At 50.5% G+C, this 27,940-nt stretch overlaps 1 protein-coding gene across 5 annotated transcripts in view; it reads right to left on the bottom strand.

The window, feature by feature from the left end:
* The window catches only part of LOC141074369 (uncharacterized), a 130,930-nt gene extending 110,740 nt beyond the window's left edge, over nt 1-20,190 (bottom strand). For 2 of the 5 annotated variants that reach the window (XM_073562026.1, XM_073562027.1), the window contains exons 1-3: nt 20,053-20,186; nt 19,686-19,842; nt 9,433-9,507 (exon numbers count right to left, since the gene is read on the bottom strand). In XM_073562026.1, the coding sequence (XP_073418127.1) occupies nt 9,433-9,507; nt 19,686-19,842; nt 20,053-20,159 (339 nt within the window). In that variant the 5' untranslated portion in view covers nt 20,160-20,186. Of the gene's footprint in view, nt 1-1,761; nt 5,617-9,432; nt 9,508-19,685; nt 19,843-20,052 lie in introns of all 5 variants that reach the window. The other 3 variants (XM_073562028.1, XM_073562025.1, XM_073562024.1) reach the window with 3 other exon arrangements.
* Between the last annotated feature and the right edge of the window lie 7,750 nt (nt 20,191-27,940).

Here is a 27,940-nt window from a genome sequence, read left to right on the forward strand (position 1 = left end):
GTCTATGTCATTATGACATGTTATTGATTAGATATTTTATAGCAGACACATCATCCCCCTTATATTGTACTGTCTGTTGACTGGACACGCATGTCGATTCATGATCATGGCGGTGAGCCTCTAGCCCACCCCCTTCTTTCCCCATATCTTGGTATATGTTTTTAATTGTTTTCTAATAAAATTATTTTGTTATACATCATTATTGCCTATGAATCATCCTTTTGTTGAGCTTCATATTCCCCTTATGTAACACACTCGCCATCTTTTTTGCGACTTACATATGTGTTGATTAGCAGTGGTACTGCTGAGGGTTTGCTGCAGTGTATCAGGGAATGCTTTCAGGTGGCTTGGTGAGAGGGGCGGAGCCAGTCACCTACAAATCCACCCAGGGGCATGTGTCTGAATGCCCAAACTATATGTGTGTGTATGGTTGGGTGTCTGAAAGGACCTGCAATGAGGTCATAGCAATGTGATGACCTGTGGGTGTGGCTACGGACCATAATGTACCTGAGGTTGGTCACATGGGGAGAGAGTGTGTACCTGGATGGTTCAGGGTGGAAGGTCCTGGAGGGTCTAGGTGTTGGAAGGTGTGCTGCCTTCCTGAATAGCACCTTCTGCGACCTTGGACCTGGTGAGGCCGGTGTGTTGGGAGTCCCTGGGAGTAGGGACGGATCCCTGAATAGCACCCGGTGAGGCGTGAGTGTTGGATGGTCTCAGGAGGGGACGGACGTCCTGAATAGCACCCGCTGAGGCCCTGGACCTGGTGAGGCTGGTGTGTTGGGAGACCCAAGGAGTAGGGTCGGATCCCTAAACAGCATCCGGACCGGCCACGTGTGTGAGCAGAGTCTGTGACGGCCTGCGTTTGGGGAAGCCCCTGCCCGGCTGTGGTTCTGGAACCGTGGGGCGGCCTAGTGAATAAGGCACTGTCCGGATCGGTGAGCCCAGTGCAGCCGCTTCCCCGGGAGAAAAGAATAACCAAGAGCCGGCGTCTGGAGCAGGAGCTCCTCAGAGGTAACCCCAGACAGGGGGAAATAACTGTGTTGAGGCTATAGAGCCTGTTACTGGACATGGCCCAGCCTGTGTGACCTCAGAACTGAGAGAGCGGAGCTCTAATGTGAACACTGATCTATCTGATACAAGACTGTTTTCTTTGTGTTGCCGTATATGGTTTATGCCGTTCAATAAACCACCTAGACTGTTTAACGGAAAGTGTTCCTGAGAGACGTGAATGCGCTGCCAAGTAGGTGTCCCCCAATACACTCAGCGCTGCCTTACACCCAGTACACAGTCCGGTTTGCTGACCGGTGTAGAGGTACCTCGGACAGTGCTGAGGGTGCTGCCATGACCATGTATGGTGGTCAAGAAAAAGACATCCCTCTTGTCATTGTACTTGACCACCAGCATGTTGCCACTACATTGGGCTCTGCTGTCTCCCCTTCTGAGCGTCTGCCCAAGTAGCGTTTTCGGGAGGCCTCTCTGATTTTTGCGGTCAGTACCGCAGGCTGCGGTACCTCGCGCAGAGAAGGATTTGTAGAGTGGGATGCTGGTATAAAAGTTATTGGTGTAGAGGTTCATGGCTTTTTTCCGGGTATCATCAGAGACATTCATGGCTTGCAGAAATATCTTGAATCGCTTTAGCCATTTATCCCAAGATACTGCCAGGTTTGCTTGGGACTGATGCACATCAAAAGCGGGAAATGCGGGTAGACAAGCCATAGTGAGTGCTGATAGCCTTGTAGACTGTTTGTGGGACTGAAATACCTGTGGCTGATAAATGAACGCTTCCTCGTCGCCAGTTGTAGTGTCGTGATGTCGGCGATAAAGAATTCAGAGACGTACACTGATGTGCTGGTGCTTGGCTGCTAGGCCGCGCTTTTCTTTATTCCTTACTTCCTCCTTCCTCTCCACGTCCCTGCCCCCGACTCCTCCTCTCCCCTACATCACTGTTACTAGGCAAAGAATGCAAACAAGGGCAACAGCCCACAAACAACAGGAGATGTGACAACATCACAGAGGTGATAAACTTTATCCAGCATTGGTTGCACAAAATCCCACACAATTTTCCCACTCACTCCCAGGACAGGAGGACAGTTAGGGGTTTCAATCCTGGTGTCATTTCCTTCGTAAACTCTAAACCTGTAGGCAGTAGCGTAGCTACTGAGGGGGGCAGAGGGGGCGGTGGCCCAGGGCCCCGCGCTCTGATGGGGCCCACCCGAGCTATGCTATGTAAGTATATCGGCGTGCAGATCGTGCCAATACAATTACATGCTGCAGCAGGGAGTGAGTCATGTGACCGCTGTTCTGCAGTCTGTGGAGGAGAGGGGGAAGGGAGGTCACTCACCCAATCCTGGCTGAGCGCGCTCTCCTTGAAAGCTCCCTGCTGCAGAGAAGTCATCATCTCCAGCAGCAGCCTGGACGCAGGGGGCTCCGCCTGTGAGCTGAGTTCACTGTCTGCTCTGCACTTGATTGCTTCTGACTGAGAGGAGCCTGAAAGCTGAGGAGCGTGCTGCTCCAGGACAGGTGGACACTGCACACAGCATGGGAATTGATGAGTATCTATGTTAATTACTATTTGAAGTGTCTAATCTGTTGCTTTGGATATATACATACAACTTACTGCTATTGGGGTGTAATATTCATTACATGACGCTCTCATTACGTGTTACATAGTTTTCAGGCACTTTGCAGCGGTCACTGATGCGCTATATGGCGATGCTTTGTCTTGGCCTGGGAATTTACTGCACTTTGGGACTGAGAGAAAACCAGGAAAAGTGCAAACTAGAGATCGCACTGCTGGCTGCAGGCATTGAGCTGTGCAGAGAGAGCGGCGCATCCTCCCTGACAGGCAGAGGGAGGGTTAAACCAGTGTATCGATCACCTTATCTCGCTGTTTGTGCTGGCGTGTAATTATTAACCTACCCGTTACCAGGCTGACAGCGAGTCCTGGAGGATTAGGGGATGTGCACACGTTGTGGATTACTCTGCGGATTTTTCAGCTCGGATTTGGCCAAATCCACAGGTAAATCCGCAGGTTAAATGACCGGCGTTCTACCTGCGGATTTTGTGCGGATTTCACCTGCGTTTTTACACCTGCGGATTCCTGTAATGGAGCAGGTGTCAAAACGCTGCGGATTCCGCACAAAGAATTGACATGCTGCAGATTTAAATCTGCAGAAAATCCGCAGCGTGTGCCCTGTGTTCTTCATTTCTCATAGACTGTACTGTACAACGCAGCAGAAACTGCTGCAGATCCGCAGGACCAAATCCACTGCGGATCCGCAGCAGAATCCGCAACGTGTGCGCACACCCTAACTAGTGTTTGCTGCTCCCAGAGTGCTCCTACTGGGAAGTTACGTCTGGCACTTGTAGTGCCACAGCAGCAGTTAGTGCTTGATGACAAATAGCTGTGGAATCGTGTTTTTCTATGCAGCGATTGTTAGTGGCATGGACATGTTACTAGTGTTATTAGTATCAGTAATGCAGGTGACTTATCGTGAATCCTACAATGTGGTGAGCTACAGGGGGGATGGAGGTCACCCGGGACCAGCACTCTGAGGGGACCCACCCACAGCACGCCGATAGTGTTACATTCTGCGGCAGATCAGGCAGAATTGATCTCCCTGATCTGCCACCCGGCCGCTATGGGGCTCGTGAGCAGGCGCAGTGGGCCCCCACCTGTCATTGCAAAATCAACTGTGTTGGCTGGATGCCATTTCAGCTGACTATATTGATGAGAGAAGGAGCATTACGCTCCCTCACCCATCATCCCCCTCTCATCAGCTTCTGATGTCACTAACGCCAACACTGACAGGGGGTCGCAATGACGTCACTACTCGGAGCCTACAGTCCGGAGATGTGCGGGAGCTCGCAGCAGGGAAGAAACCAGGAGGAAAGGTGAGTTTTGGATTTATTTTTTATGAGCCTGCCTATGGGGTGCATTATATAAAGGGCTGCATTATTCTATAGGGTCTGCCTATGGGGAGTGCATTATACTATATTGAGGACTATAGTGAACTTGTCTGGCACATTATACTATATGGAGGCTATCTAGCGGGCCATCATACAGTGTGGAGATTACTGTGTTGGAGCTATCAAACAATTTGGGGAATACTAAGCGGTCAGTGTATATACAGTGAGGGGGGATTAGACTGTGTATAAGAGAGCATCATACTGTGTATAGGGGAGCATCATACTGTGTATAGGGGAGTTGTACAGGGGGGGAGACTCATGACATTATTAACTGTAAAGTGGGTACTTATTGTTATAGGGAACTCAGGTAACTGTGACTGTCAAAGGGGCACAAACGGCGCTATTACTTTCTAGGGGACAAAATATGGGCACTGTTTTCGAGAGTTGCTTTAGAATTTAGAGGACACAGAGAACCACACAGCAGGTACAGTTAAAGGGACACATACAGCAGCAGCAGCAGCTCAGCATTGGGGTATCAGCAGGGTAAGGAGTTTGTGCAGGTAGGGAGTAGTCCCATTGGTGACAGTGCTGAAAATATGAGACATGAAATGAATATTTTTGTTGTAATCTCTGCAGACGAGTCCTGGCTGGAAGAAGTTGTCATGTTGGTCTGGGCCAGATGGAAAAGTGAACGATTCCATCAGAAAGAACGTCAGCTGTAAGTTGCCATCTGTAACTGTGCTGTGATCTCTTATACGGTATGTTGTGTAGGACGGGTATCTACCACTCACTATATGGCGGTAATATCAATATTGGTCTTTATTTAGAAATTATATTCAGCAACAGCGCGGTCCTCTGCTGAGGTTCTCCTCCACTATTATTGTGCGTCACCGAGTTGTAATCAAGGTTACCTGGTTGGGGGCCCACCCAGAAATTTCGCCACCCCCGAAACAAAACCCTAGCTACGACTCTGCCTGTAGGTGTACCCTGAGGTACTCTCACACAGTTTGTAGAGTTTTATTCCGTACCTGGCCCTCTTACTGGGCAGGTACTGACGGAATTTGAGCCTCCCCTTAAAATGAATTAAGGAGTCATCCACGCAGATGTCCCTTTGGGGCACATAAACTTCAGCAAACTTTTTATTGAAGTGTTCGATGACCGGCCGAACTTTGAACAGCCGGTCAAAGTTGGGGGTCATCTTGTGGGGGACACTGTGCATTATCGGTATAATGCAGGAATTTGTGGATGGCCTCAAAACGCGTCCGGGCCTTGACCATTTGGAGCACTAGAGTGTTGTATAGAACATCAACACTCCAATATTGCCGAATTTCCGGCTTCTTCAGGATACCCATGTGAAGGACCAGGTCCCAAAACTGCATCATTTCAACTGCGTCTACAGAAGACCAGTTAGAAAATGATGAACCGGGGCTTTGTGCCAAAAATTGACGAACATATAAATTAGTTTGGCCCACCATGAGGTTAACAAAATCCTCAGAGAAAAAGACTTTGAAAAAGTCTAGTTCTGTGAGGCCGTGGTGTCAAACTTGATTCCTGATTCTGCCACAAAATCAGGAATTGGTGGCTCGTAATTTTTGGGGGGCTAGGTCCATACAGGGTCCGTAATGGGGTGCGCTGGTTCATCTTCTAGAATTGTGGGTGCTGCTTCATCTTCTGCCCTGGGACATCTGCTTGGTAGTTCAGCAAGACCTGAGGAGGAAGATGAAGAGGAGGAAGAGGAAGAAGATGAGGACAACGAATCTGAGAAATAAAGAAATGTGGGATCATCTCCCTCGCAATCAGTGTCTGAGGCAAAAAAAGCATATGCCTCCTCCACTGAATAGCATTGTTGGGATGAAGGGGACAACATTTTTTTATGAATGTGGTGATTGTGTCAGTACTTTATTTTTAACTGTTTGTGTGTGGGGGGGATAGTGCTTTGTGTAAATTTTGTCTGAAAAGAAAAAGCTAAAAGAAAAAAGCACAACCAGGGAGAAAAAAATGTCTATGAAAAGAAAAGTATAAAACAGCAGGCACAAGCTCTGATGAGAGAACAGTGTCACTTATCAAAGTTCGGTGGCTGCTGGATGTGCGCATGGAGGTGGCGAAGAAGAAATGTGTCTAAAACAGCAGACACAACCTCTGATGAGTGAACTGCGTCACTTATCAAAGTTCAGCGGCTGCTGGATGTGCACAAGGGGGTGGCACAAAAGGAGGGTGATAAAGAAAAGTGGGAAACAGTAGGCACAAGCTCTGATGAGTGAACTGTGTCACAAAGGTGGTGCATAGGGGGGTGGAGGGGGTAAAAAGAGGAGGAAGGGGGGAGAAGGCAAGGGGGGAAGAGGGGGATTGGGGTGGATGAAGAGATTGGGCAGAGGTCAAAACACTTACCCTTGTTGTCTCTCTTCTTTCTTCTGTCTGCTTTGTTCAGCAGGGATTGTGGTGTCACAGGCTTTTGTCGATCGTGCCAATCAGCTTAGTTTTCGGCGATGCCTGGCATTGCCAGGCACCAGCCTAGGATCGGTGGTCGATCCCAGGCTGCAACCTCAGTGTTTCAATCTGATTGGCTGAAACAATGAGAAATGCTGCGATTGGCTGGTCAGAATCGTGAGTGCGGGTAGGCGGCGACACCCCCAGGATGACGGCACCATCTACCCAGAGATAAGATGGCGCTGGAATTATAATGCGTCACTTCAACTTCGGTTGCAGTGTCGCATTAAAGATATGATGTAATATTCCGTCCATGGTCAAACAGGCCACGGTCACATGGACGGAACATTACATCAGACGTCAGAAAGGGGTTAATAGAAATATTCTTTTTATTGATAGCGGAAAGAACAAGTTATCTCCATACACAACATAATCTAATAATACCACATACAAGGGATAAAAACTGCCACCCCATCACCAGACCTCATACAGTGCCATGAAAATGTATTCATACCCCATGAGCTCTGTAAATAGGGGACAGGTAATATAGTGATCATCAGTGACATTATACACAGCAGCTCTGTATATACCGTATATACTCATGTATAAGCTGAGATTTTCAGCCCATTTTTTGGGGCTGAAAATCCCCCTCTCGGCTTATACGCGAGTCATATACGCCGTGTCTCTGCAGCCCCCCCCTGCTTGTCCCACGGTCTCCTTTCCTTCCTACAGCGGTCACTTGGTACCGCTCGTTAAAGTCACGAATATGCGCATATTCATGAGTTTAATGAGCAGTACCACGTGACCACTGAAGGAAAGAAGGGAGACCATGGGAGAACGGGACTGCAGAGACGCGCCAGGGGGAGGTAAGTATATTCTATATTCACCTGTCCCGGTTCCAACGCTGCTCATCGCTGTCTGCCCACCGGGTCCCTCTGTCAGTGACGTTCAGGCAGCAGAGGGCACGTTGACGTAGTCAGTGCGCGCCCCCTGCTGCCTGATGTCACTGACAGAGGGACCCGACGGGCAGACAGCGGCGAGCAGCGTTGGAACCAGGACAGGTGAATATCTCAGGTGCCGGGTCCTGAGCCAGCGGTGACCCCTGCACCTGTCCCCCATAGTGCGCCGGTGTCTCCACCTGCTCAGCACATCGGCACCTGGCCCCCAGCGACGAGATCTGCAGTAGCGGCAGCAGCAATATATGGGGGCATAATCTATAGGGCATCTTATGGGGGCAGCATATGGGGGCATATTCAATAGAGCATCTTATGGGGGCAGCATTTGGGGGTATAATCTATGGAGCATCTTATGGGGGCAGCGTATGGGAGTATATTCAATGGAGCATCTTATGGGGACAGCATAAGGGGGTATATTCAATGGAGCATCTTATGGGGGCAGCAAATGGTGGCATATTCAATGGAGCATCTTATGGGGGCAGCATATGGGGGCATATTCAATGGAGCATCTTATGGGGCAACATATGGGGGCATATTTAATGGAGCATCTTAAGGGGGCAGCATATGGGGGCATATTCTATGGAGCATCTTATGGGGGCAGCATATGGGGGCATATTCAATGGAGCATCTTATGGGGCAGCATATGGGGATATTCTATGGAACATCTTATGGGGCCATAACCTTTATGGAGCAGCATATGGGGCATATTATTCTATGGAGCATCTTATGGGGCCATTATTAACCTTTGTGCAGCATTATATGGGGTGTATTTTGTATAGAGAATCTTATGAGGCCATCATGAACTGTATGGAGCATTATATGGGGCTCCTGATTCAATATGGCTATTCAAAAACATTTAACGTACTGATGTCTCAGTTAGTTTTACTATTTTTATTTTTGAAATTTACCAGTAGCTGCTGCATTTCCCACCCTAGGCTTATACACGAGTCAATAAGGTTTCCCAGCTTTTTGTGGCAAAATTAAGGGGGTCGGCTTATACACGGGTCGGCTTATACACAAGTATATACGGTAGTATATAGTGTACAGATAATACAGTAATCACCAGTGACATTATACACAGGAGCTCTGTATATAGTGTCAGTGTACAGGTAATACAGTAATCACCAATGACATTATACACAGGAGCTCTGTATATAGTGTCTGTGTACAGGTAATACAGTAATCACTAGTGACATTATACACAGGAGCTCTGTATATAGTGTCAGTGTACAGGTAATACAGTAATCACCAATGACATTATACACAGGAGCTCTGTATAGTGTACAGGTAATACAGTGACCACCAGTGACATTATACACAGGAACTCTGTATAAAGTGTCAGTGTACAGGTAATACAGTGATCACCAGTGACATTATACACAGGAACTCTGTATATAGTGTCTGTGTACAGGTAATACAGTGACCACTGGTGGCATTATACACATGAGCTCCTCTGTATATAGTGTCAGTGTACAGGTAATACAGTGATCACCAGTGACATTATACACAGGAGCTCTGTATATAGTGTACAGTGTACAGGTAATACAGTGATCACCAGTGACATTATACACAGGAGCTCTGTATATAGTGTCAGTGTACAGGTAATACAGTGATCACTAGTGACATTATACACAGGAGCTCTGTATATAGTATATAGTGTACAGGTAATACAGTGACCACTGGTGGCATTATACACATGAGCTCCTCTGTATATAGTGTCAGTGTACAGGTAATACAGTGATCACCAGTGACATTATACACAGGAGCTCTGTATATAGTGTATAGTGTATAGTGTAACATAAAAAGGAGTACAGTATAATTTTCCCCTCTGGTGCCCCCATACTGTGTAATGTTTCCCTCTCTGCTCCCCCATAAGTATTGTGAGGACAGTGTTTAAAGTGGACCAAGGAGTCTGGAAAGGATTCAAGGTTCTTGAGGAGAAATCTAGACCACCCAGAAGATTTTGAAGATGGAAGTTATCTGGAGGATACAGACAATCCTGGATGTCAGAGAGGTCTGGTGAAAGTAGAGGGGTCTGGAAGGGTTAGCAATCTCTCACTTGTGGATATGACAGTAGTCATAGGTTAAACAGGTCCACAATCATAGTAACAGATGAGATTTCATCAGTATTTCTCATCACCTGCATATTGTCAGACGGGTGGTATTCAACATCAATATCCGACATAGATATAGACTTTAATCGTCGTCTGCCAGGCTGGAAGAAACAAAAAAAGAAGTTTTGTAAATTTATCATTAATATTACATTTATCACACTCTTGTTATAACTTAATATAATGTATCTCTAATATTATCACAGTCTTATTTTTGCCTTTGACTTTCACCTTGTATATCATACAGACTAGATACAGATCCCACCACACAAACGGGATGCAGGTCCCACCTCAGAGATGGGACACCGATCCCACCACACAGAAGGGATTCTGATCTGACCGCACAGACGGGACACAGATCCCACCACACAGACAGGACACAGATCCCACCACACAGACGGGACATAGATCCCACCATACAGACGGGAAGCAGATCCCACCGCACAGACGGGACACAGATCCCACCACACAGACAGGGCACAGATCCCACCACACAGACGGGACATAGATCCCACCATATAGACGGAAAGCAGCTCCCACCACACAGACGGGACACAGATGCCACCACACAGACAGGGCACAGATCCCACCACACAGACGGGACATAGATCCCACCATACAGACGGGAAGCAGATCCCACCGCACAGACGGGACATAGATCCCACCATATAGACGGGAAGCAGATCCCACCACACAGACGGGACACAGATCCCACCACACAGACGGGACACAGATCCCACCATATAGACGGGAAGCAGATCCCACCATACAGACGGGAAGCAGATCCCACCGCACAGACGGGACATAGATCCCACCATATAGACGGGAAGCAGATCCCACCACACAGACGGGACACAGATCCCACCACACAGACGGGACACAGATCCCACCACACAGACATTACACAGATCCCACCGCACAAACAGGACACAGATCCCACCTTACAGACGGGACGCAGATCCCACCTTACAGAAGGGACATAGATTCCACCGCACAGAGGGGATACACATCCCATCTCAGAGACGGGACACAGATCCTATCGCGCAGACGTCATACAGATCACACCGCACAGACAGCATACAGATCCCACTGCACAGAAAGGATACAGATCCCACCACACAGACAGGATACAGATCCCACTGCACAGACGGGACACAGATCCCACCGCACAGACGGGACACAGATCCCACCACACAGACGGGATACAGATCCCACCGCACAGACGGGATACAGATCCCACCGCACAGACAGGACGCAGATCCCACCGCACAGACGGGACACAGATCCCACCGCACAGACAGGACGCAGATACCACCGCACAGACGGGATACAGATCCCACCGCACAGACGGGATACAGATCCCACCGCACAGACAGGACGCAGATACCACCGCACAGACGGGATACAGATCCCACCGCACAGACGGGATGCAGATCCCACCGCACAGACCGGACCCAGATCCCACCGCACAGATGGGACACAGATCCCACCGCACAGACGGGACACAGATCCCACCGCACAGACGGGACACAGATCCCACCGCACAGACGGGATACAGATCCCACCGCACAGACGGGACACAGATCCCACCGCACAGATGGGACACAGATCCCACCACACAGATGGGACACAGATCCCACCGCACAGACGGGATACAGATCCCACCGCACAGACAGGACACAGATCCCACCGCACAGACAGGATGCAGATCCCATCGCACAGACGGGACGCAGATCCCGCTGCACAGACGGGACGCAGATCCCGCTGCACAGATGGGACACAGATCCCACCTGTCACGATCCAGTTTTGGATTCGTGGCAGCTCTGGTTCTACTCTGTTTTAAATGTAGCTTTTTGCCTTTCAGGTCCAGCGAGGGCTATTGTCAGTTTTCCCTTGCTGTCAATCTGTTGTAACTGCAGAGTTGCTAGGTCAGCTGATGCAGGTGGTGACCACTCCCACCATCCTTTAAACAGTCACCTGATGCATCAGCTGACTGTTGGTGGTAGAGTTTCTCTATGGAGGCCAGCCTTGCAGTGGCAGCTGTCTGGTGTGTGCTGTTTCTGGAGTTTGGAGTCCGGCTTCTGTGTCATTTGTGGTGTGGCGCTTGGCAGCAGAGTCTGGAAGCTACATGTGGTGTTTTTTTCTCGTCCCTTTCGTGTTTGTCACTGTCCCTGTGTGGTACTATCTGCAGTGGTGAGGCTAGCGTCCCTCGCCGGCCAGTGCACTAGCCAGGGCAGTGTGAGGTGACAGCGAGTGATGAGGTTCCTCACGGCAGTGGGGGGAAGGACCCACTTAGGCTGTTAGGGTAGTGCAGGTTTAAGGGTGGACGACCAGACCGTGGATACCTGCATGCCCGGTCTGGAACTAAAAAGGCTGCATCTCCTGTTCCCTGGGGGACGCTTTAGGGAGGCAGACCTTTCCATGTTCCTGAGTGAGCCGCACCAACCTCTTGACCCTGTAAGGCAGGGAGAGACGGAGGTAAAACGCGCACAACAGCGGGGGGGGGGGGATAAAAAAGAAAAGTGCGTGAAGCAGGGCAGTTTGGCGCGAATGCAAAGCAGTTTGCAGGGCAGTGAGCAGCACGCTCTGCTTCCCTCTTCCCCCACACAGAGCACCGACGCCGTAACAGGCCGCACCGACAGGGTCCCCCGACGTCTGCAGAGGGACCGCTGCGCTGAGGAGAGCCGAGTGTCCAGCAGCAGGAGAAGCAGCTGCAGCCGGGCAGAGGAGTGATCCGTACCGGGAGCACCAGCAGAGTGCAGGCCAGTGTTCGCCAACTACCGCCGCCAACAGTGAGTACCGGAGAGGAAGGTGCAGTGTGCCGGTGACTACAGAGAGAAGGTGCAGTGTGCCGGTGACTACAGAGAGAAGGTGCAGTGTGCCGGTGACTACAGAGAGAAGGTGCAGTGTGCCGGTGACTACAGAGAGAAGATGCAGTGTGCCGGTGACTACAGAGAGAAGGTGCAGTGTGCCGGTGACTACAGAGAGAAGGTGCAGTGTGCCGGTGACTACAGAGAGAAGGTGCAGTGTGCCGGTGACTACAGAGAGAAGGTGCAGTGTGCCTAGTGACTACAGAGAGAAGGTGCAGTGTGCCGGTGACTACAGAGAGAAGGTGCAGTGTGCCGGTGACTACAGAGAGAAGGTGCAGTGTGCCGGTGACTACAGAGAGAAGGTGCAGTGTGCCGGTGACTACAGAGAGAAGGTGCAGTGTGCCGGTGACTACAGAGAGAAGATGCAGTGTGCCGGTGACTACAGAGAGAAGGTGCAGTGTGCCGGTGACTACAGAGAGAAGGTGCAGTGTGCCGGTGACTACAGAGAGAAGGTGCAGTGTGCCGGTGACTACAGAGAGAAGGTGCAGTGTGCCTAGTGACTACAGAGAGAAGGTGCAGTGTGCCGGTGACTACAGAGAGAAGGTGCAGTGTGCCGGTGACTACAGAGAGAAGGTGCAGTGTGCCGGTGACTACAGAGAGAAGGTGCAGTGTGCCGGTGACTACAGAGAGAAGGTGCAGTGTGCCGGTGACTACAGAGAGAAGGTGCAGTGTGCCTAGTGACTACAGAGAGAAGGTGCAGTGTGCCTAGTGACTACAGAGAGAAGGTGCAGTGTGCCTAGTGACTACAGAGAGAAGGTGCAGTGTGCCGGTGACTACAGAGAGAAGGTGCAGTGTGCCGGTGACTACAGAGAGAAGGTGCAGTGTGCCTAGTGACTACAGAGAGAAGGTGCAGTGTGCCGGTGACTACAGAGAGAAGGTGCAGTGTGCCTAGTGACTACAGAGAGAAGGTGCAGTGTTCCGGTGAATACAGAGAGAAGGTGCAGTGTGCCTAGTGACTACAGAGAGAAGGTGCAGTGTGCCTAGTGACTACAGAGAGAAGGTGCAGTGTGCCTAGTGACTACAGAGAGAAGGTGCAGTGTGCCAGTGACTACAGAGAGAAGGTTCAGTGTGCCTAGTGACTACAGAGAGAAGGTGCAGTGTGCCTAGTGACTACAGAGAGAAGGTGCAGTGTGCCTAGTGACTACAGAGAGAAGGTGCAGTGTGCCGGTGACTACAGAGAGAAGGTGCAGTGTGCCTAGTGACTACAGAGAGAAGGTGCAGTGTGCCTAGTGACTACAGAGAGAAGGTACAGTGTGCCGGTGACTACAGAGAGAAGGTGCAGTGTGCCTAGTGACTACAGAGAGAAGGTGCAGTGTGCCTAGTGACTACAGAGAGAAGGTGCAGTGTGCCGGTGACTACAGAGAGAAGGTGCAGTGTGCCGGTGACTACAGAGAGAAGGTGCAGTGTGCCGGTGACTACAGAGAGAAGGTGCAGTGTGCCTAGTGACTACAGAGAGAAGGTGCAGTGTGCCTAGTGACTACAGAGAGAAGGTGCAGTGTGCCAGTGACTACAGAGAGAAGGTGCAGTGTGCCGGTGACTACAGAGAGAAGGTGCAGTGTGCCTAGTGACTACAGAGAGAAGGTGCAGTGTGCCTAGTGACTACAGAGAGAAGGTGCAGTGTGCCGGTGACTACAGAGAGAAGGTGCAGTGTGCCTAGTGACTACAGAGAGAAGGTGCAGTGTGCCTAGTGACTACAGAGAGAAGGTGCAGTGTGCCGGTGACAACAGAGAGAAGGTTCAGTGTGCCTAGTGACTACAGAGAGAAGGTGCAGTGTGCCTAGTGACTACAGAGAAAAGGTGCAGTGTGCCTAGTGACTACAGAGAGAAGGTGCAGTGTGCCGGTGACTACAGAGAGAAGGTGCAGTGTGCCGGTGACTACAGAGAGAAGGTGCAGTGTGCCTAGTGACTACAGAGAGAAGGTGCAGTGTGCCTAGTGACTACAGAGAGAAGGTGCAGTGTGCCTAGTGACTACAGAGAGAAGGTGCAGTGTGCCTAGTGACTACAGAGAGAAGGTGCAGTGTGCCTAGTGACTACAGAGAGAAGGTGCAGTGTGCCTAGTGACTACAGAGAGAAGGTGCAGTGTGCCGGTGACTACAGAGAGAAGGTGCAGTGTGCCGGTGACTACAGAGAGAAGGTGCAATGTGCCTAGTGACTACAGAGAGAAGGTGCAGTGTGCCGGTGACTACAGAGAGAAGGTGCAGTGTGCCTAGTGACTACAGAGAGATGGTGCAGTGTGCCTAGTGACTACAGAGAGAAGGTGCAGTGTGCCGGTGACTACAGAGAGAAGGTGCAGTGTGCCTAGTGACTACAGAGAGAAGGTGCAGTGTGCCGGTGACTACAGAGAGAAGGTGCAGTGTGCCTAGTGACTACAGAGAGAAGGTGCAGTGTTCCGGTGACTACAGAGAGAAGGTGCAGTGTGCCTAGTGACTACAGAGAGAAGGTGCAGTGTGCCTAGTGACTACAGAGAGAAGGTGCAGTGTGCCGGTGACTACAGAGAGAAGGTGCAGTGTGCCGGTGACTACAGAGAGAAGGTGCAGTGTGCCTAGTGACTACAGAGAGAAGGTGCAGTGTGCCTAGTGACTACAGAGAGAAGGTGCAGTGTGCCTAGTGACTACAGAGAGAAGGTGCAGTGTGCCGGTGACTACAGAGAGAAGGTGCAGTGTGCCGGTGACTACAGAGAGAAGGTGCAATGTGCCTAGTGACTACAGAGAGAAGGTGCAGTGTGTCGGTGACTACAGAGAGAAGGTGCAGTGTGCCGAGTGACTACAGAGAGAAGGTGCAGTGTGCCTAGTGACTACAGAGAGAAGGTGCAGTGTGCCTAGTGACTACAGAGAGAAGGTGCAGTGTGCCGGTGACTACAGAGAGAAGGTGCAGTGTGCCGGTGACTACAGAGAGAAGGTGCAGTGTGCCTAGTGACTACAGAGAGAAGGTGCAGTGTTCCGGTGACTACAGAGAGAAGGTGCAGTGTGCCTAGTGACTACAGAGAGAAGGTGCAGTGTGCCTAGTGACTACAGAGAGAAGGTGCAGTGTGCCTAGTGACTACAGAGAGAAGGTGCAGTGTGCCGGTGACTACAGAGAGAAGGTGCAGTGTGCCGGTGACTACAGAGAGAAGGTGCAGTGTGCCTAGTGACTACAGAGAGAAGGTGCAGTGTGCCTAGTGACTACAGAGAGAAGGTGCAATGTGCCTAGTGACTACAGAGAGAAGGTGCAGTGTGCCGGTGACTACAGAGAGAAGATGCAGTGTGCCTAGTGACTACAGAGAGAAGGTGCAGTGTGCCTAGTGACTACAGAGAGAAGGTGCAGTGTGCCGGTGACTACAGAGAGAAGGTGCAGTGTGCCTAGTGACTACAGAGAGAAGGTGCAGTGTGCCTAGTGACTACAGAGAGAAGGTGCAGTGTGCCGGTGACTACAGAGAGAAGGTGCAGTGTGCCTAGTGACTACAGAGAGAAGGTGCAGTGTGCCGGTGACTACAGAGAGAAGGTGCAGTGTGCCTAGTGACTACAGAGAGAAGGTGCAGTGTGCCTAGTGACTACAGAGAGAAGGTGCAGTGTGCCGGTGACTACAGAGAGAAGGTGCAGTGTGCCTAGTGACTACAGAGAGAAGGTGCAGTGTGCCGGTGACTACAGAGAGAAGGTGCAGTGTGCCGGTGACTACAGAGAGAAGGTGCAGTGTGCCGGTGACTACAGAGAGAAGGTGCAGTGTGCCGGTGACTACAGAGAGAAGGTGCAGTGTGCCGGTGACTACAGAGAGAAGGTGCAGTGTGCCTAGTGACTACAGAGAGAAGGTGCAGTGTGCCGGTGACTACAGAGAGAAGGTGCAGTGTGCCTAGTGACTACAGAGAGAAGGTGCAGTGTGCCGGTGACTACAGAGAGAAGGTGCAGTGTGCCGGTGACTACAGAGAGAAGGTGCAGTGTGCCTAGTGACTACAGAGAGAAGGTGCAGTGTGCCGGTGACTACAGAGAGAAGGTGCAGTGTGCCTAGTGACTACAGAGAGAAGGTGCAGTGTGCCTAGTGACTACAAAGAGAAGGTGCAGTGTGCCGGTGACTACAGAGAGAAGGTGCAGTGTGCCGGTGACTACAGAGAGAAGGTGCAGTGTGCCTAGTGACTACAGAGAGAAGGTGCAGTGTGCCTAGTGACTACAGAGAGAAGGTGCAGTGTGCCTAGTGACTACAGAGAGAAGGTGCAGTGTGCCTAGTGACTACAGAGAGAAGGTGCAGTGTGCCGGTGACTACAGAGAGAAGGTGCAGTGTGCCTAGTGACTACAAAGAGAAGGTGCAGTGTGCCGGTGACTACAGAGAGAAGGTGCAGTGTGCCTAGTGACTACAGAGAGAAGGTGCAGTGTGCCTAGTGACTACAGAGAGAAGGTGCAGTGTGCCGGTGACTACAGAGAGAAGGTGCAGTGTGCCTAGTGACTACAGAGAGAAGGTGCAGTGTGCCGGTGACTACAGAGAGAAGGTGCAGTGTGCCTAGTGACTACAGAGAGAAGGTGCAGTGTGCCGGTGACTACAGAGAGAAGGTGCAGTGTGCCGGTGACTACAGAGAGAAGGTGCAGTGTGCCGGTGACTACAGAGAGAAGGTGCAGTGTGCCGGTGACTACAGAGAGAAGGTGCAGTGTGCCGGTGACTACAGAGAGAAGGTGCAGTGTGCCTAGTGACTACAGAGAGAAGGTGCAGTGTGCCGGTGACTACAGAGAGAAGGTGCAGTGTGCCGGTGACTACAGAGAGAAGGTGCAGTGTGCCTAGTGACTACAGAGAGAAGGTGCAGTGTGCCGGTGACTACAGAGAGAAGGTGCAGTGTGCCGGTGACTACAGAGAGAAGGTGCAGTGTGCTGGTGACTACAGAGAGAAGGTGCAGTGTGCCGGTGACTACAGAGAGAAGGTGCAGTGTGCCTAGTGACTACAGAGAGAAGGTGCAGTGTGCCTAGTGACTACAGAGAGAAGGTGCAGTGTGCCGGTGACTACAGAGAGAAGGTGCAGTGTGCCTAGTGACTACAGAGAGAAGGTGCAGTGTGCCTAGTGACTACAGAGAGAAGGTGCAGTGTGCCGGTGACTACAGAGAGAAGGTGCAGTGTGCCGGTGACTACAGAGAGAAGGTGCAGTGTGCCGGTGACTACAGAGAGAAGGTGCAGTGTGCCTAGTGACTACAGAGAGAAGGTGCAGTGTGCCTAGTGACTACAGAGAGAAGGTGCAGTGTGCCGGTGACTACAGAGAGAAGGTGCAGTGTGCCGGTGACTACAGAGAGAAGGTGCAGTGTGCCTAGTGACTACAGAGAGAAGGTGCAGTGTGCCGGTGACTACAGAGAGAAGGTGCAGTGTGCCGGTGACTACAGAGAGAAGGTGCAGTGTGCCGGTGACTACAGAGAGAAGGTGCAGTGTGCCGGTGACTACAGAGAGAAGGTGCAGTGTGCCGGTGACTACAGAGAGAAGGTGCAGTGTGCCTAGTGACTACAGAGAGAAGGTGCTGTGTGCCGGTGACTACAGAGAGAAGGTGCAGTGTGCCTAGTGACTACAGAGAGAAGGTGCAGTGTGCCTAGTGACTACAGAGAGAAGGTGCAGTGTGCCGGTGACTACAGAGAGAAGGTGCAGTGTGCCTAGTGACTACAGAGAGAAAGGCGCCACACACTAAGTGTCTGTGAGTACTGCACACGTACCACATAAGAGGGACCACATACGGGACTGACACTTGTGCCCTGACTGCACCAGTGTATATTTGCAGAGCCACGTTGGGCTCGTACAGGACTGTGGCCCGTTCCCTTGTCAGCCACTGCAGTATATGGATTAGGCCCAGTGGAAGGTACCGGAGACCAACCACTGTCGCCAGAAGACAGGATATTGTTGCCCACAGGACCATGTTGGAAAAGACACCGCCAGCACTATTGACTTCACAGCAGGAGTTACAGTTTCAAGAAATCCTGACACTATTGCTACACAGGAACTGAAGTTTTCTGAACCATTATTTCTTCACCTCACAGTATCTTTTGCTGTTTCAACTGTTTAACCCCCTGGTTGACCCTTTACCTCACTGCGTGGAGCATTCCCCTGTTAATAAACATGTTAACCCTTGCTCTGCCTCCTGCCCATCACTGCATTCCACGCACCTGCTCACACAGGGACAGGCTCAGGTTTGAGCTCATCCCCCATTTCCCTATCAGTAGGACATTCCTCTCCCCATTTCCATCTTGTGTGTGTGTTGCGCCATCCGCTGACCAACCCCCGTTGGGTCGTGTTACTTATCGTGACACTTCCGCACAGACAGGACACAGATCCCACAGCACAGATGAGACGCAGATCCCACCGCACAGACAGGACGCAGATCTCACCGCACAGACAGGACGCAGATCCCACCGCACACACGGGACGCAGATCCCACCGCACAGACGAGACGCAGTTCCCACCGCACAGACGAGACGCAGATTCCACCACACAGACGGGACGCAGATCCCACCGCACAGACGGGACGCAGATCCCACCGCACAGACGGGACGCAGATCCCACCGCACAGACGGGACGCAGATCCCACCGCACAGACGGGGCGCAGATCCCACCGCACAGACGAGACGCAGATCCCACCGCACAGACGGGACGCAGATCCCACCGCACAGACGGGACGCAGATCCCACCGCACAGAAGGGACGCAGATCCCACCGCACAGACGGGACGCAGATCCCACCGCACAGACGGGACGCAGATCCCACCGCACAGACGGGACCCAGATCCCACCACACAGACGGGACGCAGATCCCACAGCACAGACAGGAAGCAGATCCCACCGCACAGACAGGACGCAGATCCCACCGCACAGACGGGACGCAGATCCCACCACACAGATGGGACGCAGATCCCACTGCATAGGCAGGATACCGATCCCCTGAGGGCATCAAGTCTCTGATCTTACATGGGTATTGGGACAATAAACCTTTCCCACCACTTATCTGAGCTAATGAAGAATTCCCTATCCCAATGTTTATTTTCTTACATGTACAGTTATTTCTGTGCTCGTTGTGAATATATTTGTGTTTCTTCAGATACTTTAGTACATCTGGCGCCTAATGAAGACACCTCGATAATCTGCAGCGCCGCTACGTAACTTCACTTATTTTATTTTTGCAGCCATTAAAGGTCTCATATCTACAAGATTATTATTTCGTTTCCCCCACTGAGAGTAATGTTGCTATAGAGGACAAAGCACATGAAGTAGCACGGCCTATGTGCACTGTGACACAGCAATAAATCTGACCGCACCCTGCCATATTGTGACCGTGCAGAGGGAAGGAAGACTCCGACATTTGGTTTTGGCAATGGGCCCACTGCCACCCTCCTGCATGATACATGACTATACAATGCCAGCTGTCCCCCAGTGACCATATAATATCAATCTACATGGGGCCTCTGGATTTCACCCTCTGTCACTCACCTTCCTTGGATCTCTCCAGTTGTTTTCCCAATGTTCTTCTCTGTTGTGCAAAGATTCCAAACTTCCTGAGGAATCATCTGTCCGCAGACCGGACCCCTCTGTCCTGGAGTCGTTGTCCCCCATGTCGCTGCTATAGAGGAGACTGAGAAGCAGCAACCTGCAATAAAGAGGCAAACAGGTGTTGTGCAATGTATGACCAGCTTATGAAGAGGTGTTGAAATATGAAGCTTGGAGTTTTTTTTTTTTAAGGGAAATTCCAATTCCAGCTAATGCATGTGAGTTTAATGCAACTTGCCTATATGTTTTTTTACAAGGTCTTTTCAGATCTCTGCTCGCTGTCCATTAAGAGGACAGCACATCCACTCACCTATGGGCTGACAATGAGCTTTGGGACCCCCACAGGCAGGGCAGCATCCACACCACACCCCCTCCCCTGCTACCACCACTCCCCATTGTGTGAGCCCATAGAGACATCTGCCTTGGGTGACGCACTAGAACACACACACATCCAACTTTCCAAAGCACCAGATAAGCTCACGTCCCGCACTCGGGCGTAGAGAAGATGACAGAAACCAGTCTATACATTCCCTCTTCAGCATTTAAAGCAGCGATGAAAAACACATTAAATGTTAGACTAAATATGTGAAAAATAAGAAGCATTACTAAAAAGGATACAAAAATGTAAAATAATAAAAAGACAGACACACAAGGCAAAAACAGCCCAAAAATAAAAGGGATAAAGTCCAGAAAGGTCTCACAAATGGAACCTGTGAGATCTTCAGAGGAGACGCCACAGATACTTGGGCAGATCTACAATGCATATTGTATCCCCGGGGTCTGACAATGACTTTTTCTGGATGTGATATTACAGGTGCAGCTCACAAAATTAGAATATCATCAGAAAGTGAATTTATTTCCGTTCTTCAATACAAATAGTGACTCTCCTCTATTCTATAGAGTCATTACACACAGAGTGACATAGTTATTAAGGTTGAAGGGAGACTTTAAGTCCATCTAGTTCAACCTATATCCTGTCCTAACTTGCCCTAACATGTTGATCCAGAGGAAGACAAAAAAAACCCATGTGACAAACAGTAAGCTTCACATTGGGGAAAAAAATTCCTTCCCGACTCCACATACAGCAATCAGACTAGCTCCCTGGATCAACGCAATATTAAGGAAACTAGTGTATATACCCTGTAATATTATACTTTTCAAGAAAGGCATCCAGTCCCTTCTTAAATTTTAGTAGGGAATCACTCATTACAACATCATATGGCAGAGAGTTCCATAGTCTCACTGCTCATACAGTAAAGAATCCACGTCTGTGAGTATGCTTAAACCTTCTTTCCTCCAGACGTAGAGGATGCCCCCTTGTCCCCGTCACAGGTCTAAGAGTAAAAAGATCATTAGAAAGGTCTTTGTATTGTCCCCGCATATATTTATACATTGTAATAAGATCACCCCTAAGCCGTCGATTCTCCAAACTAAATAACCCCAAGTGTAATAACCTGTCTTGGTATTGCAGACCCCCTAGTTCCCTAATAACCTTGGTCGCTCTTCTCTGCACCCGCTCCAGTTCAGCTATGTCTTTCTTATACACCGGAGACCAGAACTGTACACAGTATTCTAAGTGCGGTCGCACTAGTGACTTATATAGAGGTAAAATTATGTTCTCCTCATCAGCATCTAGGCCTCTTTTAATGCATCCCATTATTTTATTTGCCTTTGCAGCAGCTGCCTGACACTGGCCACTAAATGGGAGTTTGTCGTCCACCCATACACCCAGGTCTTTTTCAGTGACAGTTTTGCCCAGTGTTTTACAATTAAGCACATAATTATACATCTTGTTCATTCTACCCAAGTGCCTGACCTTACATTTATCCCCATTAAAGCTCATTTGCCATTTATCAGCCCAAGCTTCTAGTTTACATAAATCCTCCTGTAATATAAAATTGTCCTCCTCTGTATTGATTACCCTGCAGAGTTTAGTGTCATCTACACATATTGAAATTCTGCTCTCTTTGCCCCCTACAAGGTCATTAATAAATGTTAAAAAGAAGCAGGCCCAAAACTGACCCCTGTGGTACCCCACTGCTAACCGTGACCCAGTCCGAGAGTGCTCCATTAATAACCACCCTTTGTTTCTTATCCCTGAGCCAGCTCTTAACCCACCTACACATATTTTCCCCTATCCCCATTGTTCTCATTTTTTGTATCAACCTTTTGTGTTGCACCGTTGTAACGGGGTCTTCTGGGCTGTAATACCTCTTACATTACCACCCCGTGCTTCAGGAGGTCCATTCTGCTTTTCCTCGCTTCTGAATGAAGGGTACTGGCTCGAAAGGCATTGTAACATGGGAATATATAAAAGACACTGTTACTCCATGTATTTCCAGTATGACAACATTTTACTCATCGGTCTCAGAATATATATACATACAGAGGGCAGGACAATCAATGTGTGTGGTGCCAGTAGATAACAGGCTCCAATTAAGACGCCAGACATACATTACAATAGCCGTGGGATTTACAAAGGTAGGGGGAGATCAGAAGCGGGATATCTTGTTTACCTCTGCCCAGGGGGTCACAGGCGGTCTGTTGCTGCATTAAGGGTATACATCTCCTATTCGGTGTGCTGGGGGGGTTCTGTAACACGGCTCCCCCTTTTCAGCAACGCGATCGGCATACACAGTCTGATCCTTAACGGATCGGCTTGGGGATGACCGAAGTCTATGGGGTTAGTACAAGTTCCATTTGTCGACTTAGTCCATCGGCATTACCATTTTGTTTGCCGGGTCTGTGGTGGATGGTGAAGTCCAGAGGTTGTAGGGCTAAACTCCACCGAAGTAATCTGGCGTTGTCTCCAGAGACCCGATTAAGCCACACTAGGGGATTATGGTCCGTTAGGAGGGAAAACTGTCGTCCATACAAATATGGTTGTAACTTCTTGAGTGCCCATACTACTGCCAGGCACTCCTTCTCGATGGCCACATAACTTACTTCGCGGGGCAATAGTTTCCAACTCAGGTAAGCTACCGGGTGTTCTCGGCTGTCCGGCCTGACTTGGCTCAGCACTGCCCCAATCCAAACATAGAAGCGTCTGTGTGAACAAGGAAACATTTAGTTGGATCGGGTGCGGCCAATACCGGGGTATTTGTGAGGGCGTCCTCTAGCTGGCGGAAGGCTTCCTCACACTCGAGGGTCCAGGTTACCTGGTGGGGGAGGTTCTTACGGGTCAGATCAGTGAGGGGCTTGGCTACCCTGCTGTAATTGGGGACAAATTTCCTATAATACCCTGCTGTCCCTAGAAACGCCATGACCTGGGTATTAGGGCGTGGGGTGGGCCATTTGGCTATGGCCTCAATCTTGGCTGGTTCTGGTCACTGTTTCCCACTTCCCACCCAATGTCCTAAATACTGAACCTCTGCTTTGCCCACGTGACACTTGTTGGGGTTCAAGGTGATTCCGGCCTTGTGGATCTTGTCCAATATGGTCTCTAGGTGATTTAGATGCTCATCCCATGTCACGCTGTAGATGGCGATTTCATCCAGGTAGGCACAAGCATAGTCCTGGAGACCATCCAGAAGCCGGTCAGCCAGCCTCTGGAAGGTCGCAGGGGCATTCTTCATCCCGAATGGCATAACTCAAAACTGGAATAAGCCGAATGGGGTCACAAATGCAGACTTGGGAATAGCGTCAGGACTTAGGGGGATCTGCCGAAAGCCTTTGCATATAGATCGATGTGGTCAAATACTTCGCCCCGCCAACCGGTCTAACAACTCATCCACTCACGGCATGGGATATGCATCCGTCACCGTTTTCTCATTTAGCTTGCGATAGTCTACACAAAACCAGGTAGTCCCATCCTTCTTGGGCACTAACACTACGGGGGATGCCCAGGGACTATCTGACTGTTCAATGACCCCTAACGCAACATCTCTTGTATCTCTTGTCGCATCCCTTCTCGTACAGACTCAGGGACGAGGAAGGGGCGTTGTCTCAGGGGGGTCTGATCCTGGGTCTCAACCTTGTGTTGTGCCAGGCGGGTGTACCCCGGTCTCTCTGAAAACATCCTCTGTTGCTGCCTCAACAACGCCTCCGCCTGCTGTCTCTCCCGGGGCCCTAGGTTTTCTACCAAGTGTACCTGGTCCTCTCCCCTAAGACATCAGGCAAGGGGAGTCCTGCTAAATCCTCTACTTCGGGTGCACAGATGGCCACAACCTCTTCAGGGCGCTCCCGGTAGGGCTTCAGCATATTCACGTGCAACATGCGGATAACCCTGGGGTCGTCACAATCGGCGACATTGTAGGTGGTGTTGGCTATTTTCCCCACTACCTGGTAGGGCCCATGCCATGCAGCTTTGAACTTGTTTTGCCTAGTTGGTTCTAACACCAGGACCTTCTGTCCTATCTCAAAGGTGCGTTCTCTGGCCCTCCAATTGTACCATACGCGCTGGCGCCGTGTTGGGCCGCCTGCATGTTCCCACGTACAGCCTGACTCAGCTCCTGTAGGCGGTCCCAGAATTCAAGCACATAGGGCACAATAGGTATCCCTTCTATGGTTCCCTCCCCTTCCCAGTGTTCTCGCACTAATTCTAGGGGTCCCCTTACCCGCCTCCCGTGTAACAGTTTGAACGAGGAGAACCCCATGGATTCTTGGGGCACCTCCCGATAGGCAAACAGGAGGTGTGGCAAGAATTTCTCCCAGTCCCTGTAGGTCCTGGTAAAAGTCCCAATGAGTTGTTTTAATGTTCCGTTAAAACGTTCACACAACCCATTGGTTTGTGGGTGGTACGGGGCGCTTCTAATGGACTTTACGCCGCACAGCTTCCACAGTTGGTTGGTGACCTCTGCTGTAAACTGGGTACCCTGGTCTGAAATAACCTCCCGGGGAAATCCAACCCGTGAGAACACCTGGAGCAGGGCGGCCGCCACTGTCTCTGCCAGTATGTTAGGTAATGCAACCGCCTCTGGACACTGTGTGGCATAATCTACCACTGTCATTATATACCTTTTTCCTGACGGACTGGGTTTGGCTAACGGCCCTATCAGATCGACCGCTACTCGGTTAAATGGCTCCTCCACAATGGGGAGGGGGTGTAGTTTGGCCTTGTAGTGATCTCCCCTCTTGCCAATGCGCTGGCAACTGTCACAGGTTTGGCAGTACTGACGAATATCATAGGTTACCCCCGGCCAAAAGAAGTTTTGTGTCAGACGATGCCTGGTGCGACAGACGCCGAGGTGCCCAGCCAAGGGTATATCATGAGAGATTCGCAGTAGCTCCTGCCTATACTTCTTGGGAACTACCAGCTGTCGTTTTATAGTGGGGCTCGTCCCTGTGTGGCGCTGCTCTGTAACCCGGTAGAGGAGTCCCTGATGCCATATAAACTGTTCCCCTTCCAGTACTCCTCTCCCCTCCTGTGCCTTCCCACAATACCCCCGTAATGAGGGATCCTCAAGTTCCTCCCTTTGAAACTCAGCTGGGGTGGCCCAAGAAATGTGTCTGGCTATGGGGATACGTGCAGGGCTGGGATGTCTTACCTGGGCCTCCTCTGAGTGTGATTCCGCCTCCGCAGCTCGAGCTTGTCTCCGGGTGGTCACAAGATAGGTCTCAGCCAGAGGGGCGACCGAGAATGCAGACAACATGGGCACCAAGTCATTTCCCAGCAAGACGTCTGCAGGCAAATCTTCCATCAGGCCGACCTCAACAAGGCAAACCCCGACTCCCCAGTTCAGGTGAATCCTGGCAGTGGGCAGTTCATGTATGGCTCCCCCTGCTACATGGACGGCCACTGTCCGATCCGTCTTCTCTTGGTCACGGACGAGATGAGGCTTCACAAGGGTCAAAGTTGCTCCGGAATCTCTTAGTCCCTGCATACATTTCCCATTAACCCACAACGCCTGTCGATGCTGTTGTCGATTATCTGCCCGGGCTGCCTGCACGGGGTCTACTTCATGCAGCACTTCCTCCAACTCTTTCATCTCCGGATTAGTCATAGCCCCCAGTGCCGGGTCTGCTTCACCCTAGTAGTAGTGTACAGCGGTCTGGTTGATGGTAGCCGTTCCCGCCTTTGGTCACTGGGTACGTTCAGTCCGGTTGGGATATTGTCTTTGCATGTGGCCCAGCTGATGGCAGGTGTGGCATCGCACCCCAGGGGGACTCTGGTAAGCCGGGGTTTTAGCTGGTCCCCCGACAATCTTCTGTGGTTTAGGGGCCTCCAGACCCATGAGAGGGCCCATAGTGACAGTCTTTGATCCTGACAACTGAGACCTCCTGGCATCATAATGTTCAACGGCCAGATGAGCAGCCTCCTCAAGAGTCATTGGCCGTCTGTCCCAAAGCCATTCTTGTGTCTCGGGATTTAGTCCAGTAAAGAATCGCTCTAACAAGAAGAGCTGGAGGACGTCCTCCTTAGTGGTTGCTTGGCTCCCTTGTACCCACTGTAGCAGTGACCGCCGTAGTTTACAGGCCCATTCAGCGTGGGTCTCTGTTACCTGTTTTATAAGTCCGCAGAACTTTTGGCGGTATGCCTCTTGTGTCAGCGCATACCGGGCCAAGATCACTTCTTTGACCCGCTCATAGTCCATACAATTCTCATCAGGTACCGTGCGATAGGCGTCTGCTGCCCGGCCTGTCAGCTTGCTGGCCAGAACCTGAACACAATCCTCCGGCTTCACTTGATGATGGGCACACTGCCGCTCAAAGTCCTGCAGAAAGCCATCAATGTCTTCCTCTGCCTCCCCCAACTGTCGGAAGGCATTATACTGGGTTTTTTTGTGGCTTACTGCTGACGGTACCTGGGTGGAGGCCAGAGCTCCCCCTGCTCACTGACTCTCCTCTCTTCGCTCTGCCTTCTCCATCTTGGCTAGCTCTATCTTGGCTAGCTCTACTTTGGTCCGCTCTGCCATCTCCATCTTGGCTAGCTCTATCCTGGTCCACTCTGCCATCTTTTCCTTCAGATCAGTACGCACATCAGCCATAACCTCTCGTACGATCTCTACTGCAGGGTTTGGGCGATAGAACGCCAGTCTGCTCTTTACCTCCCACTGGAATTCTGTCTCTTCCACGTTCACATTGGGGGGCGCTGCACTGTCGTGTTCCATGATGGCTGCTATCAAATCCACTTTTGTTTTGTTGCTGGCGATTAATCCTCGAGCTTCCACCAGGTCTTTTAATGTATTCCTCTTTAACTTCTGGTAGTTGTTTTCCATTCAGTCCTTTACTTCTATAGACGGGGTATCATATCCCGCTGTCTGCCACCAGTGTAACGGGGTCTTCTGGGCTGTAATACCTCTTACATTACCACCCCGTGCTTCAGGAGGTCCACTCTGCTTTTCCTCGCTTCTGAATGAAGGGTGCTGGCTCAAAAGGCTTTGTAACATGGGAACATATAAAAGACACTGCTACTCCATGTATTTCCAGTATGACAACATTTTACTCATCGGTCTCAGAATATATATACATACAGAGGACAGGACAATCAATGTGTGTCGTGCCAGTAGATAACAGGCTACAATTAAGACGCCAGACATACATTACAATAGCCGTGGGATTTACAAATTTAGCAGGAGATCAGAAATGGGATATCTTGTTTACCTCTGCCCAGGGGGTCGCAGCCGGTCGGTTGCTGCATTAAGGGCATACATCTCCTATTCCGTGTGCTGGGGGGGTTCTGTAACAACCGTATCAAAAGCTTTTGAAAAGTCCATGTCCATGTGATCTATTTAACGTGTTTATTTCTGGTAATGTTGATGATAATGGCTTACAGCCAATGAAGTCGCCCCTCTCATGCACGGCAAAGTGCGACAATCCAATAGGCAACCCTGGCACAACAAACTCACCAAAAAACTTTGACAAGCATCCAGGGTCGCGGAGCGGCGTTGGAAGAAAACACGCCTGCCAGACGACTTCACTGCTTTCAAACAAGCTACACTTGCCTTTAAATCAGCCCTCACCTCTGCTAAACATACCTATTTCACAAACCTTGTATCTTCACTATCCCACAAACCTAAACAACTGTTCAGCACATTCAACTCTCTCCTCCGCCCACCACTGCCACCTCCAACTCCCCTCATCTCTGCTGAGGACTTTGCCACCTACTTCAAGAACAAGATTGACCAAGCAAGGCAAACTCTTACAGCTCCACCACCCCAACCACTCCACATACCAGACCTCTGCCCTTCCCTAATAACCTCCCTCTCCAACATCACTGAGGGAGAGCTTACTCATCTCCTTTCCAAATCACGCCTCAC

This window comes from Dendrobates tinctorius, unplaced genomic scaffold (genome assembly GCF_039654945.1).
Source record: "Dendrobates tinctorius isolate UK_male_01 unplaced genomic scaffold, ASM3965494v1 ptg000332l, whole genome shotgun sequence".
NCBI classification, from domain to species: Eukaryota; Metazoa; Chordata; class Amphibia; order Anura; family Dendrobatidae; genus Dendrobates; species Dendrobates tinctorius.